The 21,599-nt window shown below is 38.0% G+C and overlaps 1 protein-coding gene across 1 annotated transcript in view; it reads right to left on the reverse strand.

Annotated features, from left to right (window-relative positions):
- Positions 1–21,599, reverse strand: part of LOC121381927 — a 29,118-nt gene that overhangs the window by 1,489 nt on the left and 6,030 nt on the right. The window contains exons 2-14 of the mRNA XM_041511351.1: positions 18,885–20,684; positions 15,838–17,394; positions 12,774–12,976; positions 11,843–11,886; positions 10,871–11,024; positions 9,763–9,926; positions 7,927–8,081; positions 6,964–7,044; positions 4,010–4,121; positions 3,463–3,540; positions 2,731–2,858; positions 1,728–1,844; positions 1,011–1,121 (exon numbers count right to left, since the gene is read on the reverse strand). Coding sequence (XP_041367285.1) covers positions 1,011–1,121; positions 1,728–1,844; positions 2,731–2,858; positions 3,463–3,540; positions 4,010–4,121; positions 6,964–7,044; positions 7,927–8,081; positions 9,763–9,926; positions 10,871–11,024; positions 11,843–11,886; positions 12,774–12,976; positions 15,838–17,394; positions 18,885–20,656 — 4,676 coding nt within the window. The 5' untranslated portion in view covers positions 20,657–20,684. The remainder of the gene's footprint in view (positions 1–1,010; positions 1,122–1,727; positions 1,845–2,730; positions 2,859–3,462; positions 3,541–4,009; positions 4,122–6,963; positions 7,045–7,926; positions 8,082–9,762; positions 9,927–10,870; positions 11,025–11,842; positions 11,887–12,773; positions 12,977–15,837; positions 17,395–18,884; positions 20,685–21,599) is intronic.

Raw genomic sequence — 21,599 nt, forward strand, 5'->3', positions numbered from 1 at the left:
AATCGAGAGTAGTCGTTTTGTGCCTTGTGCATACTTGATTTAAATATCATTTTATCTTGTGGGTGGTGAGCCTATAAAACAACTGCCTCTCGTACCCTCCTGGAACAGCCACAAGTGTATTAAGTAGTTGCCTAAGGAGAATCAAAATACAGCCCGTTTAACAACAAGTGTTTGCTTAATGCAGGTTAATTAGTACAACCAGAGTTGAATTTTGTTTTTAAAAAATGGACAAGATGGCTGCTTAACAGAGATGGCCACTTTCAGAGATTTGACCAACATGTCAGACTGAACAATTTTGTGATTAATTTTGTGATTATTACCAATGCTATTAAACATGTGGCATGTATACTTTAAAAAAGACCAACCTAAAATAAAATTGGATGATTTGAATTGATGAAAGTGAAAATCAAAACATATCTGGACCGTAAGAACAATTTAGAAAAAGAGAAGTGGATGTAACATGACCAGAAGAGGTAACCTTGGGCATTCCGGAAGACTTTAGCCAATGGGCTGTTGGCATTTTAGGGCCAGTCCAATGTAATTGGTGGGGAGGGTAGTGCCGTAGGTTAGAGGTCAGGTTAAGTTGAACAGGAAATTCATTATTTAAACTGTTGAGCAGTACTTCTTTTTCATTACTGGTGTTATACCAGCCTCAGTGGTTATGCCATCGGACATAAGACAGGGTTTGCAGCCCGGTACCGGCTCCCACCCCAGAGCGAGTTTTAACGACTCGGTGGGTAGGTGTAAGATCACTACACCCTCTTTTTCTCTCACTAACAACTAACCCACTGTCCTGGACCCTGGACACACAGCCCATATAGCTGAGGTGTGTGCCTAGGACAGTGTGCTTGAACCTTAATTGGATATAAGCATGAAAATAAGTTGAAATGAATTGCTGTTATTAATGAACTGCTACCATGGCAGATGGTGCTACTAGTTTTTACTTCACCTGGCTACTAATATACTAATAATGATATCAACTCAAACAGACTTAAGAAAATGCCTCTTACTTTTTGCAGTGTTTCAGTAGTTTTTGAAGGCTTGCCTCTGTAACATCGGCCAAGAAATTCAGCTTCAGAGTCTCCAAGTTACGGTTACAGTAGTTGGCAATAAGCAACACACTGAATAACAAACAGTAATGTTATAAACTGAACAACAAAAACCAATGTACATAAAATGTGATATACATACAAATATCTAGAGCTGCCATTTAAAGGAAGGAAGAAATGTTTTATTTAACAATGCACTCGACAGATTTTAATTATGGTTATATGGCATCAGACATATGTTTAAGGACTTCACAGATAATGAGAGAAAACCTGCTGCCACCACACAATGGGGCTACTTTTCAAAGAAATGCTGAGAAATCAAACAGTAAAATGAAATTCAATATCAACATCAAAAGGTGGAATAAATGATTGAATTTTTAACCACATTACAACATAAAAATCTACTGGCTATTGGGTATCAAACAAACGTAAGTATATGAAAAAAATGAAACAAAAGATAAACAAAAGTGTAACTAGATGACATTTACAAAGTCCATTTTTCTTGCTTAAGTTTCAATTAAACAATGATGTGGTGTGATGAGCCGACTGCCAGACTGCCTCTAATAATTTTATTCATATACATAGCTTTTGTCAAACCTAATAGCCGATGTGTATTTTTGTGCTGGGGTGTCATTAAACATTCATTCATTTGAATAATTTTAAGTTAACTTTTCATACCTTCTGTGTGTGCACCCAGTGGAGCTGATATCGAGTTCATTCAAGCGTTGACAATTGTGTGTGAGAGTCTTGATGCTGTGATCCGTGACATTACGACAACCACAGATATCTATACTCCTGTAAGAATATGAAGATCCATGAATAATTCCATCAATGCATGTTATTTTAACTCATTGAATGCTTTAAAATAGGTTTACAAATTAGTTTACAAAGTACCGCGTCGCAATTCGCTACAAAAATGTCAGTCATCGCTACACAATTTACACACTAAACAGTAGTTGCTAATCATTTTCAATTGACTAGAAATATCGTTAATCAAAAACTTAAATGTTCCCTGATTTATTTGGACTTCGTTTTGAAATACTTCAGGTAATAAACATAGATTAAAGGGGTGTCAAAGTTTCATAATGGGTCAAAATTATTTATTAATTTTTTATTGGAAATTTAAAGATTATATCTAGACCAACATGCCATTAAAAATTACACCTAATTTCATTCACTAGCAGAAAAAAACAAAATTGACAGGGTGACCAATGGGTTAACTGTGTGACATCATCACCACATTATCACATACATTTTTTTTACCCATAGTTCTTTGAGGGTGAAGAACTAGCTGCTGTTTTAATAGGAAAGCAACACTGACATATTTGCTCTCTTAGTACAGGCAATATTTTATTTTCAAAATATTGATTAGCAACAGTTGTTAATTTAGTAAAAAAAATTTTAACTATTTAATGTTTACAATTATGTAACAATCTCTGAAAATTTGAATAGCAAATCGTGATGAGATACTGAATACAATGTTCCCTGTAAAAGGATGTTTCAGGTGGCGGCAAAATATTTTGTTGTTGTCTTTGTTGGGTTTTTTTGGCTTGCTTCACGAAATTCCAGTTTCCACTAAGTAGTGTGGGGAAGGGGGAGGGGGGGGGTTCACCAAAGTATTAATGGCCTAGGGCCGCCAAATACTTTAATACATTTCTGCTTGTAATATAAAAAGCTATACCGTATATCTGTTAAATATGTGGCAATTTCTATCATAGCAGCGTCAGTTATATTTGGGCAGTTTGCTAGTGTCAGGATCTTGAGGCGAGGACAATTGCGAACCACCTTTCTGATGCAGTCGTCTCTGATCTGAAAACAAAATAAGTGAATATAGAATGATGGTATGTGACATCATAACTGGTAAACCAGATACCATATGTCACAATAATTAAATTTCTGTTTTATTCATTACAATTTACATTGTCTAGCCACAGCAATGAGAGTTTGTTAATTTCTCAATGAATGTAAAATTTACATGTCAGAAAATGTTGTGTCACTTTATATTGGTACTTTTGTCTTATTCAGTGTTATTTATGAAACCAAAAAATTAATTCAAAATAAAATATGAACTGTATGTGATGTAATAATTTGAACATATTGAAATGGGAAAGATCTCATGTTGTTTTATCATCAAATATAGTGTGTTTGGTATCGGTGGGTTTCATCACTCTCTCTAATGTTGATATCACCATGTTAGACACAGAATAGCCACAGTTTGAAAATGACCTACTGTGTCATAAAATTACTATTTCCTTTCATTTTGGCATTAATAAACCATTCTTTGAAATAAACCTAGTAAAACATTTATTCATTTTCATTAACTGTTATAAGGCTTAAACCTCTGAAACTCCTACAACAAAAAAACAAAAAACAACCAACACCTGGAGGAGATGAGTAGACTAAAACAACAAACCTGTTTGCATCCTCTCAAGTCAAGATTTTCCACTCGTCCTAAACTAGCTGACAGATGTGTGATACTTAAATCTGTTAGCTGAAAAAAACGAACATTTAAATTTTTTAAAGTAATATAATTTGAATTATGTTCTTTTCAGTATTTTCAAACATAGTTCTCTCAGATATATTTGTGTTTTTGCTTAACAAACTTTTATTACATTACTAGAATTTTAACTTTGTTCTTACAGGTAAATGGAAGCCAACATAAGGCCTATATCTTTATACTCTCTGAAGGTGAAGCAAGATACCAACAGGAACAATCCTTAAAAGCCTTTTGGGGAAAACAACCTATATTAAAACCATATATCTATAGTGTTTGTGATGGCTTAGAATGTTGTGTTATAAGTTACAAGATATAAGGTGTGTAATGAAATTGCTGTATATAAAACTAATCTGTGATGAATTCAAATACTATACATTTGAAAAAAGGAATGTGAATATCCCACCCAAACAAAAGTCTTGTAACAAGAGAGATACATGTAACAAGAGTAACATGGCAAACTGACCTTGTAGCACTGACCCAGGTTCAAGGTCAACAGGTTGGAGCAGTGGCTAGCTAGAGATCGGATGCCGTTTGGAGTGACATTAAAGCAACCAAACATTTCCAGCACTCTCAAGCTGAAGGATAAAAGAAAGAAATGTTTTATTTAACGATGCACTCAACACATTTCATTTATGGTTATATGGCATCAGACATATGGTTAAGGACCACAGATAGTGAGAGAGAAACCCACTGTTGCCACTTTATGGGCTACTCTTTTCGATTAGCAGCAAGGGTTCTTTTATATGCACAGACAGGGTAGTACATACTACAGCCTTTGATATACCAATCGTGATGCACTGGCTGGAATGAGAAATAGCCCATTGGGCCCACCGACAGGGATCGATCCCAGATCGACCGTGCATCAAGTGAGCACTTTACCACTGGGCTACGTCCCACCCTCTGAAAGTATAAGAAAAACAGTTTATTAACAATGTCTCAGATTTCTGTAAATATCAGTTTTTAAAAGTTGGATACCAAGAATTACTAGCAATATGGTGAATCTTAAAATCTTAACACTAATGTAAGTGACAGTTAGCCAGACAAAATTAAAGACTCTTTACAGAATGGTATTTATTGAATTAGCTGTTTGGCGACTTGATGATGAAATATACTGAACCGCAAAAGAAACGCGACACATGTGTGGCTGAGAAAATATGTTTCAATTTATTAATATCAAAGATAAATTTTGAAAAATCTGATAAAGTCAATTTATTGGATGCACTTTGACCAGTCTCTGGGTCGTTTGCCTGTGTTCAGGTAGTGGGGGGATCCAGCACATCGAGATTGTAGGGCGTGACATGTTCAATACCGTGTATGTCCTCCCTGGGTGTTCAAAACGGCCATACACCGTCGGTACATGGAGTGCACGAGGCGGTTCACAAAAGCCATTGGCACCTGTGCCCACACCCTCAGGAAAGCTGCCTCCAGTTGCACACGAGTTGTCGGCCGTGGGACCACCTGGTTAAGCCGTCTCTGGATTTCATCCTACAGGTGTTCAATCGGGTTCTAATCAGGGCTGAGAGACGGCCACGGCATGGTTCTGATGTTGTGCTGACGCAGGAAGTCCATGGTGATCCTGGCCGTGTGGGGGCGAGCATTATCCTGCTGGAACACGTGGTTATGGTGACGCGTGAAGAAGGGCACTATGTGAGGTGTTAGAATCTGGTCAACGTAGCGCTGCGCTGTGATGCCATTCCCTCTGCCTGCACCAACATTTTGGAACAAATGGGGCCCAATTCTCTGATTCAGGCCTATAGCACCCCAAACCATGATGCTTTGGCCACCCCACGGGTCTCTCTCCAGGACACATGCGTCTCTGTAGCGTTCACCCCTCCTACGCCACACCCTCACTCTGCCATCCGAGTTGGAAACGCAGTACCGGCTCTCGTCAGAGAAGACTATCAACCTCCATTGTTGATACCGCCAATGTTGGTGCTGTGTAGCCCACTGTAGTCGTGTCTGACGGTGGCGGGCGGTGAGGACAGGTCCTCGAGCGGGACGTTGGCAAAACAGGTTGTTGGCGGCCAGTCGACGTCGTACCGTGTCGTCACTGATGGGTCGCTGTCCAGTGCCAATGGTCGTGCGAGCTGTCATGCTGGCCGTTCTGAAGCGATCATGGAGGTGTTGCCGGTTGATGTAGCGGTCCTGCCTGGGCGTGGTCACCCGGGGGCGCCCGCTGCAGTGACTGTCTGCAGTGCTGTTGGTGTTGATGTACCGCTGCTGTAGACGATGGATGATGCTGACATGGACATTGTAAGCGTTAGCAACAACCAGGGCACGCTGCCCGGCTTGCAATCGGCCGATAGCTTGTTCTCTCTGTGCTGCTGACAATTGGGTCATACCTGATGCGTGCAAATTACGAATGCCAGGAACGCATTTCGGTTTTCATGACAATTGTTTGCGACTGCCACCCACGGCCTTCGAGACAGGTGCGTTTTGGCGTGTCGTTTCATGGAAAGTTGAAAGGGTACCTGCAATTTGGGTCTCAGTCATAAACCAGCATGTCTTGTAATATTGACAGTTACATCCCCTAAATAAATTGTTATAATTTACCATATAGAAATGACATTTAAAAATCTCGAGTTTCTTTTGCAGTTCAGTATATAATTCCACCTTTTTTAACATGAAGTTACATTTGGCGAGCACTAGCTTAATTCGTGAACCAACATTTTAAAGAAGCAGTCCATTTTGTGCTTGTGGGCATCCTATTGAAGACTGGTCGATACTTTTTGAGCTATTGTCCTATATATGATATGGTTCATAATACCCACTTTGTCGAATCTCAACTGCAACACTTTATTTGGTGATCTGAATCTTAGTAACCAAGATAATACCTGCATATTCAAATCTGTCTAAAACTTCATAAATATATAAATTATAGTCAACATTTCGGTAGAAATGATGGAACAAATTCACTGCTTTTACTTTTGACTATTTCTCTGCAACCCCCACTTTTTTTTCTTCCCTTCATTTGTCTTCATTAGTTCTCCATTAGCAGTTTATAAATATCTATTATATTTATCATCTTGATTGCATACAGTACATTTGTGTTTGTAAAATGTAGAATGTTAGTAGCGACATTTGGTGATCAGTTAAAAATTAAGCAACTTCTATTTAATGTTTTAGAATTGTGTAGTGATCTCTGAAATTTGTATGCTGAATCACAATGTAATACTTAACAAAATGTTCTCTGGCCTTAATATAGGTTTACAGGGAACATTTTGTTTTAAAAATCTTGATTAGCAATATTTCTAGTCAATTGAAAATTGATTAGCAACTACTGTTTAATGTTTCAAAATTGTGAGGCAATCTCTAAAACTTGCGTAATGAATCATGATGCGATACTGAACAAAAATGTTCCCTGGGCTTATGTTTTTAGGTTAATTCCAAAACTGCATGCGATGTTAAAGATTATACCTTTTTCCATGTTTCTTGAGCAACGTCTCCAAGCCTTCATCAGATAACATTTGACAGCCATTGATACACAAGCTCTCCAGTCTGTTAATTAACAAAACAAATGCGTACATAAATAATCTCCAACATCAGATACAATATAACTGTTATCATGCAATGGAATGGAAAGGATTTTATTTAATGACATTTGAACATACTGCTTAAAGGGACAGTCCTGAATTTACAACTATTGTAAAATGTTTCCGACCAATAGAGCCTTTTCGATGATGTAACATACAATTTAAATACATTTTCTTATTTAAAATATCAGAGTCTGTATTTACAAGGTGTTTGTTGTTGTCCTAATGCTTGTAATAGCCCAAACCAGAGTTTACCTCCCAATAATTTTGTACGTAAGAAAAAATATGTATCACAAACGGAGTGCTACAAACATTAGTATATGACCACAAAAATATCTGATATACAGACACTGGTATACTAAACAAAAAAAATGCATTTAGTATGAAATAGTAGTCGCCAACAAGGCTCTGTTATCGCAAACATCTTACAATGGCTGCAACTCAGGACAATCCCTTTAATCTTTATTTAATAACACATCAACACATTTATTAACTGAAGCTATTTGGTGTCTATTGCGACACTTGGTCTAGTGAGAGACGAAACCTGCTGCTGCCACAAAGGCTATTCCTACTGAATAGCAACAACAAATCATTTTATGTACACATTCCTAGACTTAGTTTGTTTTGTTCAACAACACCACTATAACATGTTGATTTATTAATCATCAGCTATTGGATGTAATTCTGTCATAGAGTCGTACAGAAAACACACTACATTTTATTCATTAGTAGCAAGGGATCCTTTGTATGCAGTTTTCCACAGACAGGACAGCATATACCACAGCATTTGATATTTAGCACTCCACCCAGTCTAGTACTGTAGTATTACTGAACGTGATCATCTCACCTGTGTGCACATTCCGATATTGCCGATATTCCATTGTCTGTGGCATTACACCAGCTGGCGTCAACATGGGTCAAGTTTCGACATCGCGCAGACGCGTGGAGCAGAATACTGTCACCTGTCAATCCTCCTTTACTACATCTACTGAAGTTCAGCTCCTGTAAACAACACACAAAACATAACAAATACAGCCTACAGTCAAACACCTATCTGGACTACATCTACTGAAGTTCAGCTCCTGTAAACAACACACAAAACATGGCGTCTACAGTCAAACACCTATCTAGACTGCATCGAATGAAGTTCAGCTTCTGTAAACAACACACAAAACATAACACATGGTGCCTACAGTCAAACACCTATCCAGACTGCATCTATTGAAGTTCAGCTCCTGTAAACAACACACAAAACATAACACATGGCACCTACAGTCAATCACCTATCTAGACTGCATTGATTGAAGTTCAGCTCCTGTAAACAACATCCAAAACATAACGCAAAGAGCCTACAGTCAAACACCTATCTGGACTGCATCGACTGAAGTTCAGCTCCTGTAAACAACACACAAAACATAACACAAAGAGCCTACAGTCAAATACCTATCTGGACTGCATCGACTGAAGTTCAGCTCCTGTAAACAACACACAAAACATAACACAAAGAGCCTACAGTCAAACACCTATCTGGACCACATCGATTGAAGTTCAGCTCCTGTAAATCACACACAAAACATAACTCAAAGAGCCTACAGTCAAACACCTATCTGGACTGCATCGACTGAAGTTCAGCTCCTGTAAAGAACACACAAAACATAACACAAAGAGCCTACAGTCAAACACCTATCTGGACCACATCGATTGAAGTTCAGCTCCTGTAAACAACACACAAAACATAACGCAAAGAGCCTACAGTCAAACACCTATCTGGACCACATCGACTGAAGTTCAGCTCCTGTAAACAACACACAAAACATAACACAAAGAGCCTACAGTCAAACACCTATCTGGACCACATCGACTGAAGTTCAGCTCCTGTAAACAACACACAAAACATAACGCAAAGAGCCTACAGTCAAACACCTATCTGGACCACATCGACTGAAGTTCAGCTCCTGTAAACAACACACAAAACATAACGCAAAGAGCCTACAGTCAAACACCTATCTGGACCACATCGACTGAAGTTCAGCTCCTGTAAACAACACACAAAACATAACGCAAAGAGCCTACAGTCAAACACCTATCTGGACCACATCGACTGAAGTACAGCTCCTGTAAACAACACACAAAACATAACATATTATGGAGCCAACAATCAAACACTGTTTTTCTGACTGCATCGACTGAAGTTTAGCTTCTGCAAACACACAAAACATAACACATGGAGCATACAGTCCAGGGTATCTTAAAGTCAAGAAAATTCCCAAATACAGGACAGTACATACGATGGTCCTTGATGTACCAGTCACTGGGTTTAGTGGATGATCAAGCCTACAGCTTAGTGCATCACTAGTTGTTAAAAAACACACAATTACAAATATTTAATTTAGGTCACTTTATATTTCTTAAAACTGTGTGTTCCTCACAAGAATTGAAATGTGTAGTTAGGCAGCAAAAACATACAAGATAGTGGGGGGGTGGGGGAAGTGTTGTAAAACAGGGAGGTATGTTGAATGTCAAATTTAAGAATGGATAGCTCTTAAAAAATCACCCTTCCAATTTCAGACAGACCATGAAATAATTTTTCCCCCTTTTTAATTTTAATCCATTTCAATGTTTTATTATACATGTACATATTTAAAAGAATACAATTCACTGATAGGTAATCTCTATTAAAAACCTTTAAGTTGCTAGCAGTCTCCCTGAAGAGATCTCGCAGTCCCTTGGCAGTGATGTTTTCTCCGTGACACTGAATGAGTGCCAGCGACACTGGGTGACGTCCGGCGATCTGCATGAGCCACTCGTCACTTATGGTGAACTTCTTTCTCACCGTGATGTACTGCCCTGAAGACACAAATCAAATAAAATGTTTTGTTTAATGACACCACTAGAGCAAATTGATTTATTAACTATCGGCTATTGGATGTTAAACATATGGTCATTTTTGACAGTCATAGAGAGGAAACTTGCTACATTTTTTCATTAGTAGCAAGGGATCTATATAGGACATACCACGGCCTTTGATATGCCAGTCGTGGTGCACTGGCTGTGATGAGAAATAGCCCAATGGACCCACCAATGGGGATTGATCCCAAACCGACCGCACATCAAGTGAGCGCTTTACCATTGGGCTATGTCCCGGCTCTACACAAATCAAACACTAGCATAAAAAATAGTAAAAATTCACACTTTAATATTGGCTGTATAGACAATGCAATCATTTTACAAACAAAATTCAAGCACTTTTCATATAAAATTTACACATTAGAAAGGTTTCCATATTAACCATATTTAAAGGGGTAGTCTGAAATTTGCATAATCACAAACAAATATATATATTTTTTTTTTTATGGGGGGAGGGTAAAAGGTAAAGATTATACATTGAATTAGATGCCAATAAAATATTAAAACCAAACAATTATTTATAAATTTATGTTATTGAAACATTCAACAAGAACGACCCAGCCTATTTACGCGTGACATCACTGTTTGAAAATGATTGACTGCTATTTTGATGGACATGTGATGAACATTTTCTATGCATTTCAAGTGACAATACACTATAATTTGAATGAGTTAATTATGCGAGATTGATGAATTTACAGTTATTTATAACCTATAAATGTAAAACATAGCAAAATGTGACATTTGACAGCTTTGGGAAAGCACCTTTAAATCTTTTAATGTCTCATACATACATGCAGGTGCACTTTGACATATTGGTTATTAATCATGTTAAGTCTCAAAGCACACAGTGAAAATAAGAATAAAACAGTTTTCCAACTTACAGAGGCTTTCGTCAAGTGAGATTCTGTACAGCTGTTTGCACACCTTGGCACACTGTACGAGGTCAGAGTGAGCCAGGAAAGAGAACACGTGCAACCAGAGTTCATCGGGAAGACAAAGCCACATAGAGGCGGCACCTTCACGGATCCGAGGCGTCTAAAATAAACAAAATACTTATCAAGTTAAATCTCCTTAGTTTTGTCTACAATAAAAAAATTTTTTTTTTATAATAGTACTTTCAAAATATTTTTAATGAAAAAGAAGCATTCTGAGAGTACTACTAAAGTATTACATGTCCCCTGCCAAGCCCAACAAAGGGCAATAACTCTGTTAAAATTTGATCTGTAATAGTACATGATAAAGCTATATACAAAATTTCATCTCAATATCTTCAGACATTGCAAGAAAAAGGTCAGGAAAACAAATGTTCATACCTCCTGAGGTCAAGGAGCATAACTGTCAAAGATCCCAAACAAACACTGTGGGCCAGTTGTTCAAACGTTAATTATCTTAACCAGCGTTTAAAAGAAATTTTCAAAACCAAGTACTAAATCAATACAAATAATAATTCGAAACATAATATTGAAATATGATTTAGAACAACCAATGGTATGTATACAAAATTAAATCGAAAGTTCATTTTGTATTTGTACAAAAATAATTAAAATGGAAAATATTAAACTAACCTAGGGTTTAATTTAACTACGCTTTGAGCAACTGAGCCCTTGTATCATGGCAGAAAAAAAGAATGGGTAATTTTTATGATAAGTTGGGTTATTGCAAACATTACATTGTTTTATAGATGGTCACAGCATTAAGCTTCTTTGACAATTGAATAATAACCTAGGTGGTGTTGGACAATGTTTTTTAATTGGTTCACTGATGGCATACCGAAATGTAATTTTGGCTTCTGTATAACCTTTTTCGGTAACGTTCACTGATTAACAGTATTGTCCACACAGAACCATACTCACCAGTTCTCTATACTTGCTGTATGCAACAACTGATGAAGTGGGACCTGTAACAAACATACCAAACATTAACAAAGTGAAATAATAAATATATAAATAATAATAATAATTAATGAGGGTGATAAAAGTTAGTTTGAACTAATCTTCCTTGAGACCCTCAGTTACAATATGGTTTTCAATTATTTGTTTCTTTGAATAAATTATAATCTATACATACATAAATACTTTCAAACGTCCATGATATTATTTTATTACATACCTATTCAATCCCACTATAGTGATAAAGAAATTTTCAAGTCGTGTGATAAATTTATCTTGTATCGCACATATGTGCGATCTGGATCAGAACTTTTAAATGGGGAATTCCCTTTTTATTTTTACTGGAGTTAGCGCCTTTTTGTTACCGACTTCATATATGATTTACAAATTACATCACATCGTATTTGAAACATTACACAAGGTTGCCGCAGAGTAGATTTAACATTAAGTAAATCCATGAAAGGAGGATTGATTTAATTTAAGAAATTAAAAAACGTTTTCGAAAAAATAAAACTAGGTATGTAATAACGGTCTCGTGGTATATATTCTTGGGCAAAATAAACTTATGCAATAAATAGGAAGCAAAAACAACGTATGTGAAGTTCTGTATTTATATTACTCGATTCCTCAACTACTCAATGCTGTTACTCTAAAGGTGATGATAAAACTAATATTTTACATCAGAAAGAGACCCTGAAAATTTTTCTGTTATTTGAAAACAGTCTACATAAATAACATTCTCTCTAGAAAGTGGAAGGGGCTTATAAATGTGATACCTTTACATTATGCAAACACCATACAAATTGCATGCATGTCATAAAAATTAGAGATTTAGTCTAGACTATGTAAGTTTTATAAGGACGGACATTATGCCTTGACACCTTTCAATACTAACCATGACAGATGATGGGTGGGATAGGTGGTGATTCGTCTGGTTGCAGTCTGTGTGTGACGATGTTGGGAACGTTGCCCGTCCCCCGTGGACTTGCGACATCCTCTGCCACATCAGCAGGCTTGGGTGGCACTACATACTGACTGCCGGGCGGCATTGTTGGTGGTCGTACATAAGATGATGACTGACTGGGAAACTGAGACTTTCTGAAAGTTAGTATAAATCAGGGATATCAGCAACTGTGTGTCTAATATAATTTAGTATGACTTGTTACAAGTTAATAATATTATAGAAGCATAGGATTCATAATAAAGGTGGCAGATATCGATTTTTTATACTACAGGCTTCTGAAAATTGCAAGAGTGATAGTTTCGTTCGCTCATCACTCGCATAAGTATAGTTTGCGTAACCCATTTTTCGTTCATGCATTGAATTTATGACATGATTTACAAGTTCATGACCGGTTACAAAAAAACGAAATGGGTTTCCTGAATTTGTTTTTGTGGAACCCATAAATGGATTACGCAGATTTTCAATTCTGAGGCCTGTACTATGATAGCTATTAGTATTGCTGCCCCTACTATAGCCTAACAATTAAATTTCTATTACATTCATTACAACATAATGTCATCCCATTGGTCCAGATGTAGCAACAGGAGTTTGTTCATTTCTCGTTGAATGTAAAAATTATGTGGTCAGGAAATGTCATATCTGATGTCATCATTTTATATCCATAGGCATGTTGGCTTTGAGCATTATCGTTTATATGGCCCAAAAATAATTGGGGTTGAAAATCAAGTATGAACTTTTAACATTATTATTAGTTTTAAATTTAATTGTACGGATTATCTGTTATTTCTTTTACGTTCATATGGGCATGAACAAAACAAAATCATCCACAAACTTATTATAAACTTATTTTTATTCCGTTAATATAGCCGCCTAATTTTCTCAAACAGCCTCCTATTGTCATTCCCTGTAAAAGAATGCAAACAAAGCATGTTCAAGCCAATTGCCTGTATTTGAGTTATATGACAAAATTCAAGGCCATAAATTGTAGATGTTGACAGAAAAAAGGATATGTAACAGGGGTCCATTTCACAAAACATTTTTACTGTGACTAGCAGTTACACTGGTCATTAGTTTACACCTTTGGCATCTATTTCACGCACAAAATTACATCATTATGAAAGATGGAGCACTTTAAGGACAAAAGAAAATGAAATATGAGGACTTCAAACTATACTACTCAAAAGAATTTAAGGGTCAAAAATTTATAACCAAATAAGTTTCAGAGTGTATTAGATTGATGTTGTAAACTACACCAAATTTTTTATTTATTGTTCCATATTTACAAAAAAACACAAATAAACGTCAGTGTATACAAGAAAGTCACATGACATGCTGTCAAAGTTGAAGGTTGTCAAACATGGATTTTACACATTAGAACATTCGTTTAATAGTGTGTGAATCCACCCCTGGCGCGAATACACTCGACACATCGTTGCCTCATGCTGTTGATCAGACGTCTGAAGAACTCTTGGGGAATGGCCTGCCACTCTGCCATAAGAAGTTGACCCAGATCATGAAGGTTGGCCGGAGGGGCATGGTTATCCTGAACTCTCCTGCCTAATTCGTCCCAGGCGTTCTCTATTGGGGCGAAGTCAGGCGAATATGCTGGCCAATCCATCCTGGCGATACCTTGTTGTCTGAGAAAGTCCGTTACCACCCTGGCGCGGTGGGGTCTGGCATTGTCATCCTGCAGAACTGCCCCGCCGCCAATCTGCTGAAGGCCTGGGAGAACCAACGGCCGGATAATCTCATTCAGATAGCGGATTCCATTCAGATTGCCATCCACCACATAGAGGGGGGTCCTGTGGTGGATAGAGATGCCGCCCCACACCATGACGCTGCCACCACCGAACCGGTGACGTTGTCTAACGTTAACGTCAGCGAAGCGCTCCCCAGGACGTCTGTAGACACGAACCCGACCGTCATTGAACTGGAGACTAAACCTGGACTCATCAGTGAACATCACTCGACCCCACTGAACATGTTGCCACCGCAGATGAAGTGTGCACCAGTGACGTCTGGCCGTTCTGTGACGTGGTAGGAGTGGTGGTCAAACAGCCTGGTGATGGCAGCGTAGATTATTGGCTCTCAGACGATTGCGTATGGTTTGATCAGACACTCGAGTTCCAGTCGCAGTCTGCAGATTGTCACGTAATCGGCGTGCAGTGGTTGTGCGTTGACGTAGAGCCATATTGGTGATGTAGCGGTCCTCTCTATTTGTAGTGCTTCGGGGTCTTCCCGAACGTGGACGATTTCGAACAGAATTCGTTGCTTGGTACCGTTGCCACAGTCGGCCAACGACACTCTGACTGACAACAAGTCTCAGAGCAACATTTCTTTGCGTATTGCCATCCTGAAGCCAAGCAATAGCCCTTCCTCGATCTTCGATAGCCAGTTGACGTCTAAACATTGTCGAATTTGGAGTGTGCACCGTACACAAACGCAAGCTCCAATTATACGGAAATTCAGCATTGGGAACATGGAATGCACATGTATGCAAAGCGTGCAAATGAAGCGCTTTGTGAAAAAGCAAGTTATGGGCACTTAGCAGACCTTTCGCTTTCGCCCTAATTTACGTGCAAATGTAAGCATGTTTTCGCCATTAGAACTAGTCGACAGTGTCAATGACAGTGGATTCTAATTCATTTATGGGTTGCTTAGACCCACTTTCGTCAAAATGGAACAATACCATGTGTGACATTATGGTCTAGCTAATATAATTGACATTCAGAAAATAATGTCGAAAATATCGTCTGACCCTTAAATTCTTTTGAGTAGTATATATCAGTTGTATGTTAGCAGTAATAAGAATGGTGGTTTAGTGACATTAGTCGTAGATTTACGTTTACATGCAAAACTAGGCTTACAATGTTGTATGAAATTGGGCCCTGATACCCAAGTCTATCAAGGACCATCTATTCTATGACCCGTCACAGGCTGTAGCACTTATCCACAACCTATCCGTTATATAACTAGTAAAACAAATATATCATACCTTCTGTATAGATCAGCACTGGCTGGCCTGGTCTTCTTCAGTGGAAGAGATGCTCTACTGTTTCCATCATCAATGTTGTCAGTACTAATGGACATCCTAACCCCGTCTCTTCGTTGACCAGACCTTAGTGCACCTTGAGAGAAACTTGGCTTCTCATGCTGGCGAGGATAATTTGAACTACCTAAACACTCCTGAGCTCTGTTCTGAGCTAGCCGCCTCTTACGTTCAAGCATATCAGCACTTTTTGGTCGAGTCTGGGAAGTTTTCCGTGCTTGGGATTTACTCTCCAACAGGTAAGACAAGAAAGCATTTCTCGGCCTTGCGGCATCACCAGATTGAGTAATATTGTACGGTTTAAGTACAGGATCCTGGGACTGGGGTTCTCCATCCTGTCTGTCTAACACAGAGGACCAGTCATCGCTGTCAATAGAAAAGCTCAGCGGTTTGAATGGTTTCTTTTTATCTTCATCTTCATCACTGCTTCTAGCAAGGTTTAAAATAGGCACAACATTAGCATGGCGATTCGGGTTATGGAAGGGTTGGCTTTCTTCTCGTGCAAAAATCTCAACTTCAATTTCATCCTGTTCATTAAGCGCATTTTGTTCAGTTTTGTCTTTAACTTCTTCCCATGCCACTGAAGAATGCAAACTTAGTCCCAATTCATTCTGATCATTTCTTAATATCGGTCCACTGCTTTCCCGGGCACTATGCTCATCTGCACTTATCACATCCTGTGCTGCTTGGGATTTCTTTCTAAAATAAGATTTGAGGAATCCCTTGATAGCTGGGTCAGTTATTGCTTCACAAATATCATTTATATCTTTTTCTGTTCGCAAAAATGGCATCAAGTTATGTTTATTCTCAACAGCAGAGTGTGATTTTTCAGCATCATCCGTGTTCAAATTCAGAGCAGGTTTTGCAGGTTCAGTCTCTAACACAGAATTTACATTGGTTTCATTTTTCTCCATGGGTTGTTGTTCTATTTCTTTGTGTGCTGCAAAACCTCTGTGATCTGTTTCTAACCTTTTTCTTTCATCTGGGCTATTCTTCTTAGCTAAATGCAATCTGTTTTGTTGCCTTCTGTGCTCTCTTTCTTTCTTCTTCTTCTGCTTTGCATCTATGACCTCAACACCAATTAACAGCTCACCGCAGTCAGCACACCAGGACATGTACTCCTTGTTCCAAGAGGCACATTCAGGACACACTTTCACCAGCTTGCGCTTGGGTTTCCCGTCTGGTGTTTCAGCACCGGTTTCAGAACCAGCTACAGGTTTTGTGTCTATTCCCAGATTCTTGAGTCGCTCCGTCACTCCTCCAGCCTGAACACTGGTTCCTGTTATACCACTGACAGAGGTGAAACATGTGTCTGTGTCTGCATCATACTGTAAGCCATCTGCAAGACTTATATCGTCGTCTGCTACTGGATCCTCCTCAAAGTCCACAGTCCTGTGTATGTTCTCCAGTGACGAAAAGTATCGATCTAGGGATGCTGATGCAAACTGTTTTTGTTTACCAAGGTGTAAAGCTTCATGTATCTTGTCCTCATGTTTTTGTCTTCTAAAATTATAAAAATGTGATACATGTATAATTACAAATTAATCATTATTACACACCAGTGTAAGATATTACTCACGTAATAACAATTACTCAATATCTAACTAGTGTAATATTGGCACGCGCAGACTGGCAGGATAATTGGGGTTTTTCCGAATGCTGGAAAACAATGAGTGCAAAATTGCTGTTGAAAATTTTTTGTTCAGAGATTATTAACGTATCTAACCATGTTTGAACAAACTAGTATAATTTAAAAGTGTACCAATGTTATGAAATATGGCCATGAATTGAAACTGCGATAAGATAGGCCATTATATTTGGGACAATTGTGAACGAAGCCAAAACGATGTTGTCAACCTGCTACTCTTTTTTATGGCCCTATGTATAAAATGTCAGCTTCACATCTAGTTAATCCGCCCAATCTATGCTGGTCCGATCAACAATTCAGTCATTATTGTGAATTTCAAAACCTCATTAATGCAGAATTCCCCCTAAAATTTAAACTGTATATTGATGATGTCTCGTTGCTCACTGTGACGTCGTTTTAAAAGTTTGTGACGTAGATCACTTGCTGACCCAAATAACCTGTAGTAGGTCTCGACATCTGCTTACTTCTGCAGTGTGGTTTGTTTGCAATAAGTAAAATACTAAACTTGCTTGCCTGTCATACAATTTTTATGAAACTTGTGAACAGTGTTGGTATCTGACGAGCAAAAGTGTTTCATAAAAATGGTATGACAGACAAGCTTGTTTAGTATTCTATATGTACCACACATATCTTTACATAAAAAACTCACTGTTGAAATTGTAATGTATTTAACTGACATGTAAACATAATCTGTCTTATCATGTTGTTAACAAATCTGATGAAATGTAGAATCCATAAAATCTATACCGCTAGTTAAGACCATTAGAGATGTGTTGTACAAAGACAGCAAACTTGTCAGCAATATCTGCCTGGCATAATGTTACAAAGAGTTTAACGTAACTAAACACACAATTTTGTTGATTATCCTCTAAAGATTCTCGAATAAAACTTCCTTTTCTACCAATACATTAAATTATTTTATTTTATTTTCTATGGGCATTTAGTCAAAGTATAAAGTTTGCATTTTAAAGCAAAAATTAAAGAATAATTTTGGCAGAAAGCTGCCATTATACAACTTTAATTAATTATTATGCTTAGCATTAAACTGAATTTCACAGTTTCCCATTATTTTTGACAAAACACTTTACTCTCATTTTACGTAAATTAAATTTTTTCTTTTTCTTCTTTTGCAATGTCTTATGTAATGTTGGTTGTCCAAATGTGGACATACATTTAGTTGTCAGTAATTTCTGAATCTAAATAGTTGTACAAAACTTTAAGATGGAAAGCAAGAGCTGCTTGTGAAACTGATTATAAGAAAGCACATTGTGTCTTTTGGGTGGCAATTGCCTCTTACCACCTGTCAGTTTCAGACTTTGAATATACATATACAAACTAAAGTTACCTCTGTTCATGGTGTTGTCTTATTTTCTCCACATGTCTCTGGGATGGCTGCATCATGTGTTCCTCCACATCAGCCAGAACCTCTGCCTGTTGAGTTGGTAGTTTTTCAGGACAAGCATTAGACTGATGGATCAAATCATCTCCTTCCTCTAAACCAACTCCATCATTAACAATCTTCCCTTGTGATGACCATGCACCTGAACGACCAGGCATTTTGTTCACCTCTCCACTGGGTTTCTTCTCTGCTGGTGGATGAGGAACACGGTTCATCTGTGGAGGATTAAATACTCCCCATCCTGGTGGTGGCTGTGTGAAGTCAATTGCACCTGGGTAAAAAACAGGCATGGGGTAATTTCCTCCAGTCGTGAAAGGAGTTCTGGAATACCCTCCACCATAATCCGACATCTGGTAGCCGTATGTAGCAGGATTGACTACAGTTTGGTTGTAATCTGGATGCTGATATGGAGGATAGAACAATGAATGAGGTGGTGGTGTTGGTAGTGGTATTTGATTCGGGTTGGAAGCGACCTGCCCTGGGTAAGAGAAAGGCATGCCTACTGAAGGTGGTGAACCTATGTTAGGCTGAAACAACTGACTGGATGACACCATGGATCTCACCTCTGGGGAATTCATCCCTCCCCCAACATCGACGCCCTGGTAACCTGGAGGTGGAACCTGACTGTGAGCCATGGCAAAGGCCTGTCGATAGATTTCATCTGTAGAGTATGTCACATTGTGAGGTATAGTCACCTGGTCATAGTTTCTAACACTGGATGATACTGATGCTGCACTTTCTAACTCCTTCAGATTCTTTGTGACTATGTTTTGGATGTGCACAGGTTCTTTTCGTGGTCTGTTTAATCTGAGTCTCTGTGTGCTTGTTTTGGCAAAGCTGTTATTCAAAGGAACATCATTTTCTAGTTTCCGAATATCTTGTGATGGAGTTTTTTCTCGCAGTGGTTGATTGCTTCTAGCCATTTCAATGTTACCAGATTCTTGTCTGCGTTCTTCAATTAGAGAATTTATCAGATGTGGAGATGTTTCTGTTGTTTTGTGTTGATAAAGCTCATTGATATCTTTTATAGATTTGTCTACAAATTCTTGATATTTTTTTGCCCCTAACAGGTGTTTAATTTCCTGAGTGATATCTCGGTCCAGGGGAGCATCATCATGACCATCTACAATTGCAGACTCGGGTCGATGAGTAGAAAGACCTAGACTGTCTAAATCAGCTTCACTTTTGAAAACCGACAGTGCTTCTACATCATGTGAATCTCTAAGTTCAGGATCCATTCCATGGACTGCTTGACACAAATTTTCCACATGGTTTTTCCAGTCACGGTTTGGCTGATCCAGTGAATGAGCAAAGTTTGAAACACTGTGCACAGCAGAAGTCTTTTCATTTACCGTAACAGAGTTGGTAGTGAGAGAGACATTTTCAGATCTACTGATACCAACAGAATGCGCTACTGCATATCCAAGATTCAAATCATTTCCAACATTATGGAATCTAGTATTCTGTTCCAAACTTTGAGCTGATGAAACCTCACTGGTTTTGTTTAATCTTCTGGGAACACCACCTTCAACAGGATCAGATGGTCTCAAACTGTTCTTGACAACCTTTTGGCTATCCTGTTTGACTTGGGGCTGCTTTTCAGCTGTCTTCTGTGCAGAACCAAAATAAGCCAATCTCTTTTTACGCATCTCATCAACTGAATCCACTACATCTCCCTTCTCGCTGATAACATGACCTCTTCCACTTGCTCCGTCCATTATGTTTGCAAATTCATCATCCCATGATCTAAAAGAAACATCATATGTTAAACACCAAATAGTTTTAAAATGATCTGAGGTGACAAACATTTCTTTCCTTTCCTATTATTTAAAATACATGCACAGTATTCTCTAACATTATAACTACTTTGGTGCCCACCATGTTGGTGTGACTTGGTGCTATTCTTTAAAATGTAAACTTTACTTGGCTGTATTACATGTATATCTAGTTTGTCTCTGAAATACCAGAAAATCATATTTACAGGTATGCCATTTTAAAAAAACAGTAACTATTACAACAACCTTAAATATTTATTCAAATGAAATACTGAACATAATGGAAAATTCACCACCATTATGATGTGACAAATGGCAGTCTTTTACTGAATGTTCAAGTGTTTGTTTTTTTAACGACACCACTAGAGCACATTGATTAATTAATCATTGGCTATTGGATGTCAAACCTGTTGTATGAGTCAAAACAACTCCATTTACCGAAATGTATCCATATAATTGTTTTGAAATTGGAGTTACGGAAATTTGAACACATTTTCATGTATTTCAGCAGTCACGAAAATCTTAAAATTGTGCTGTGATAAAATGGCTATTTGACCAAATTAACAGATATTAGATACAAATGTATCTATATGTACTTTCTTTGGAAGGTATTAAAATTTCACCAATCAATGATGCCCCATAGACAGGCCTTGACCACGTTACAAAATCTAGTAGCCCTCAGTAAATATTGGTAGCCCCATAACTTTAAAAGAAAAAAGAGAACAAAGAAAAATAATTCATTGCCTTTATTCCAAAACAATAGCGGTTGTTATTGATGACAATAAACTTGTAAATGCCTTAAACCAATTAACCCAGACAGGGGATCGCCATGTGTGTTCGTGTTATCACGTGACAAGGTCAGATGTCAATTTGCTTAGGTAGCCTA

Source organism: Gigantopelta aegis, chromosome 9 (assembly GCF_016097555.1).
Source record: "Gigantopelta aegis isolate Gae_Host chromosome 9, Gae_host_genome, whole genome shotgun sequence".
Lineage (NCBI taxonomy): Eukaryota > Metazoa > Mollusca > Gastropoda > Neomphalida > Peltospiridae > Gigantopelta > Gigantopelta aegis.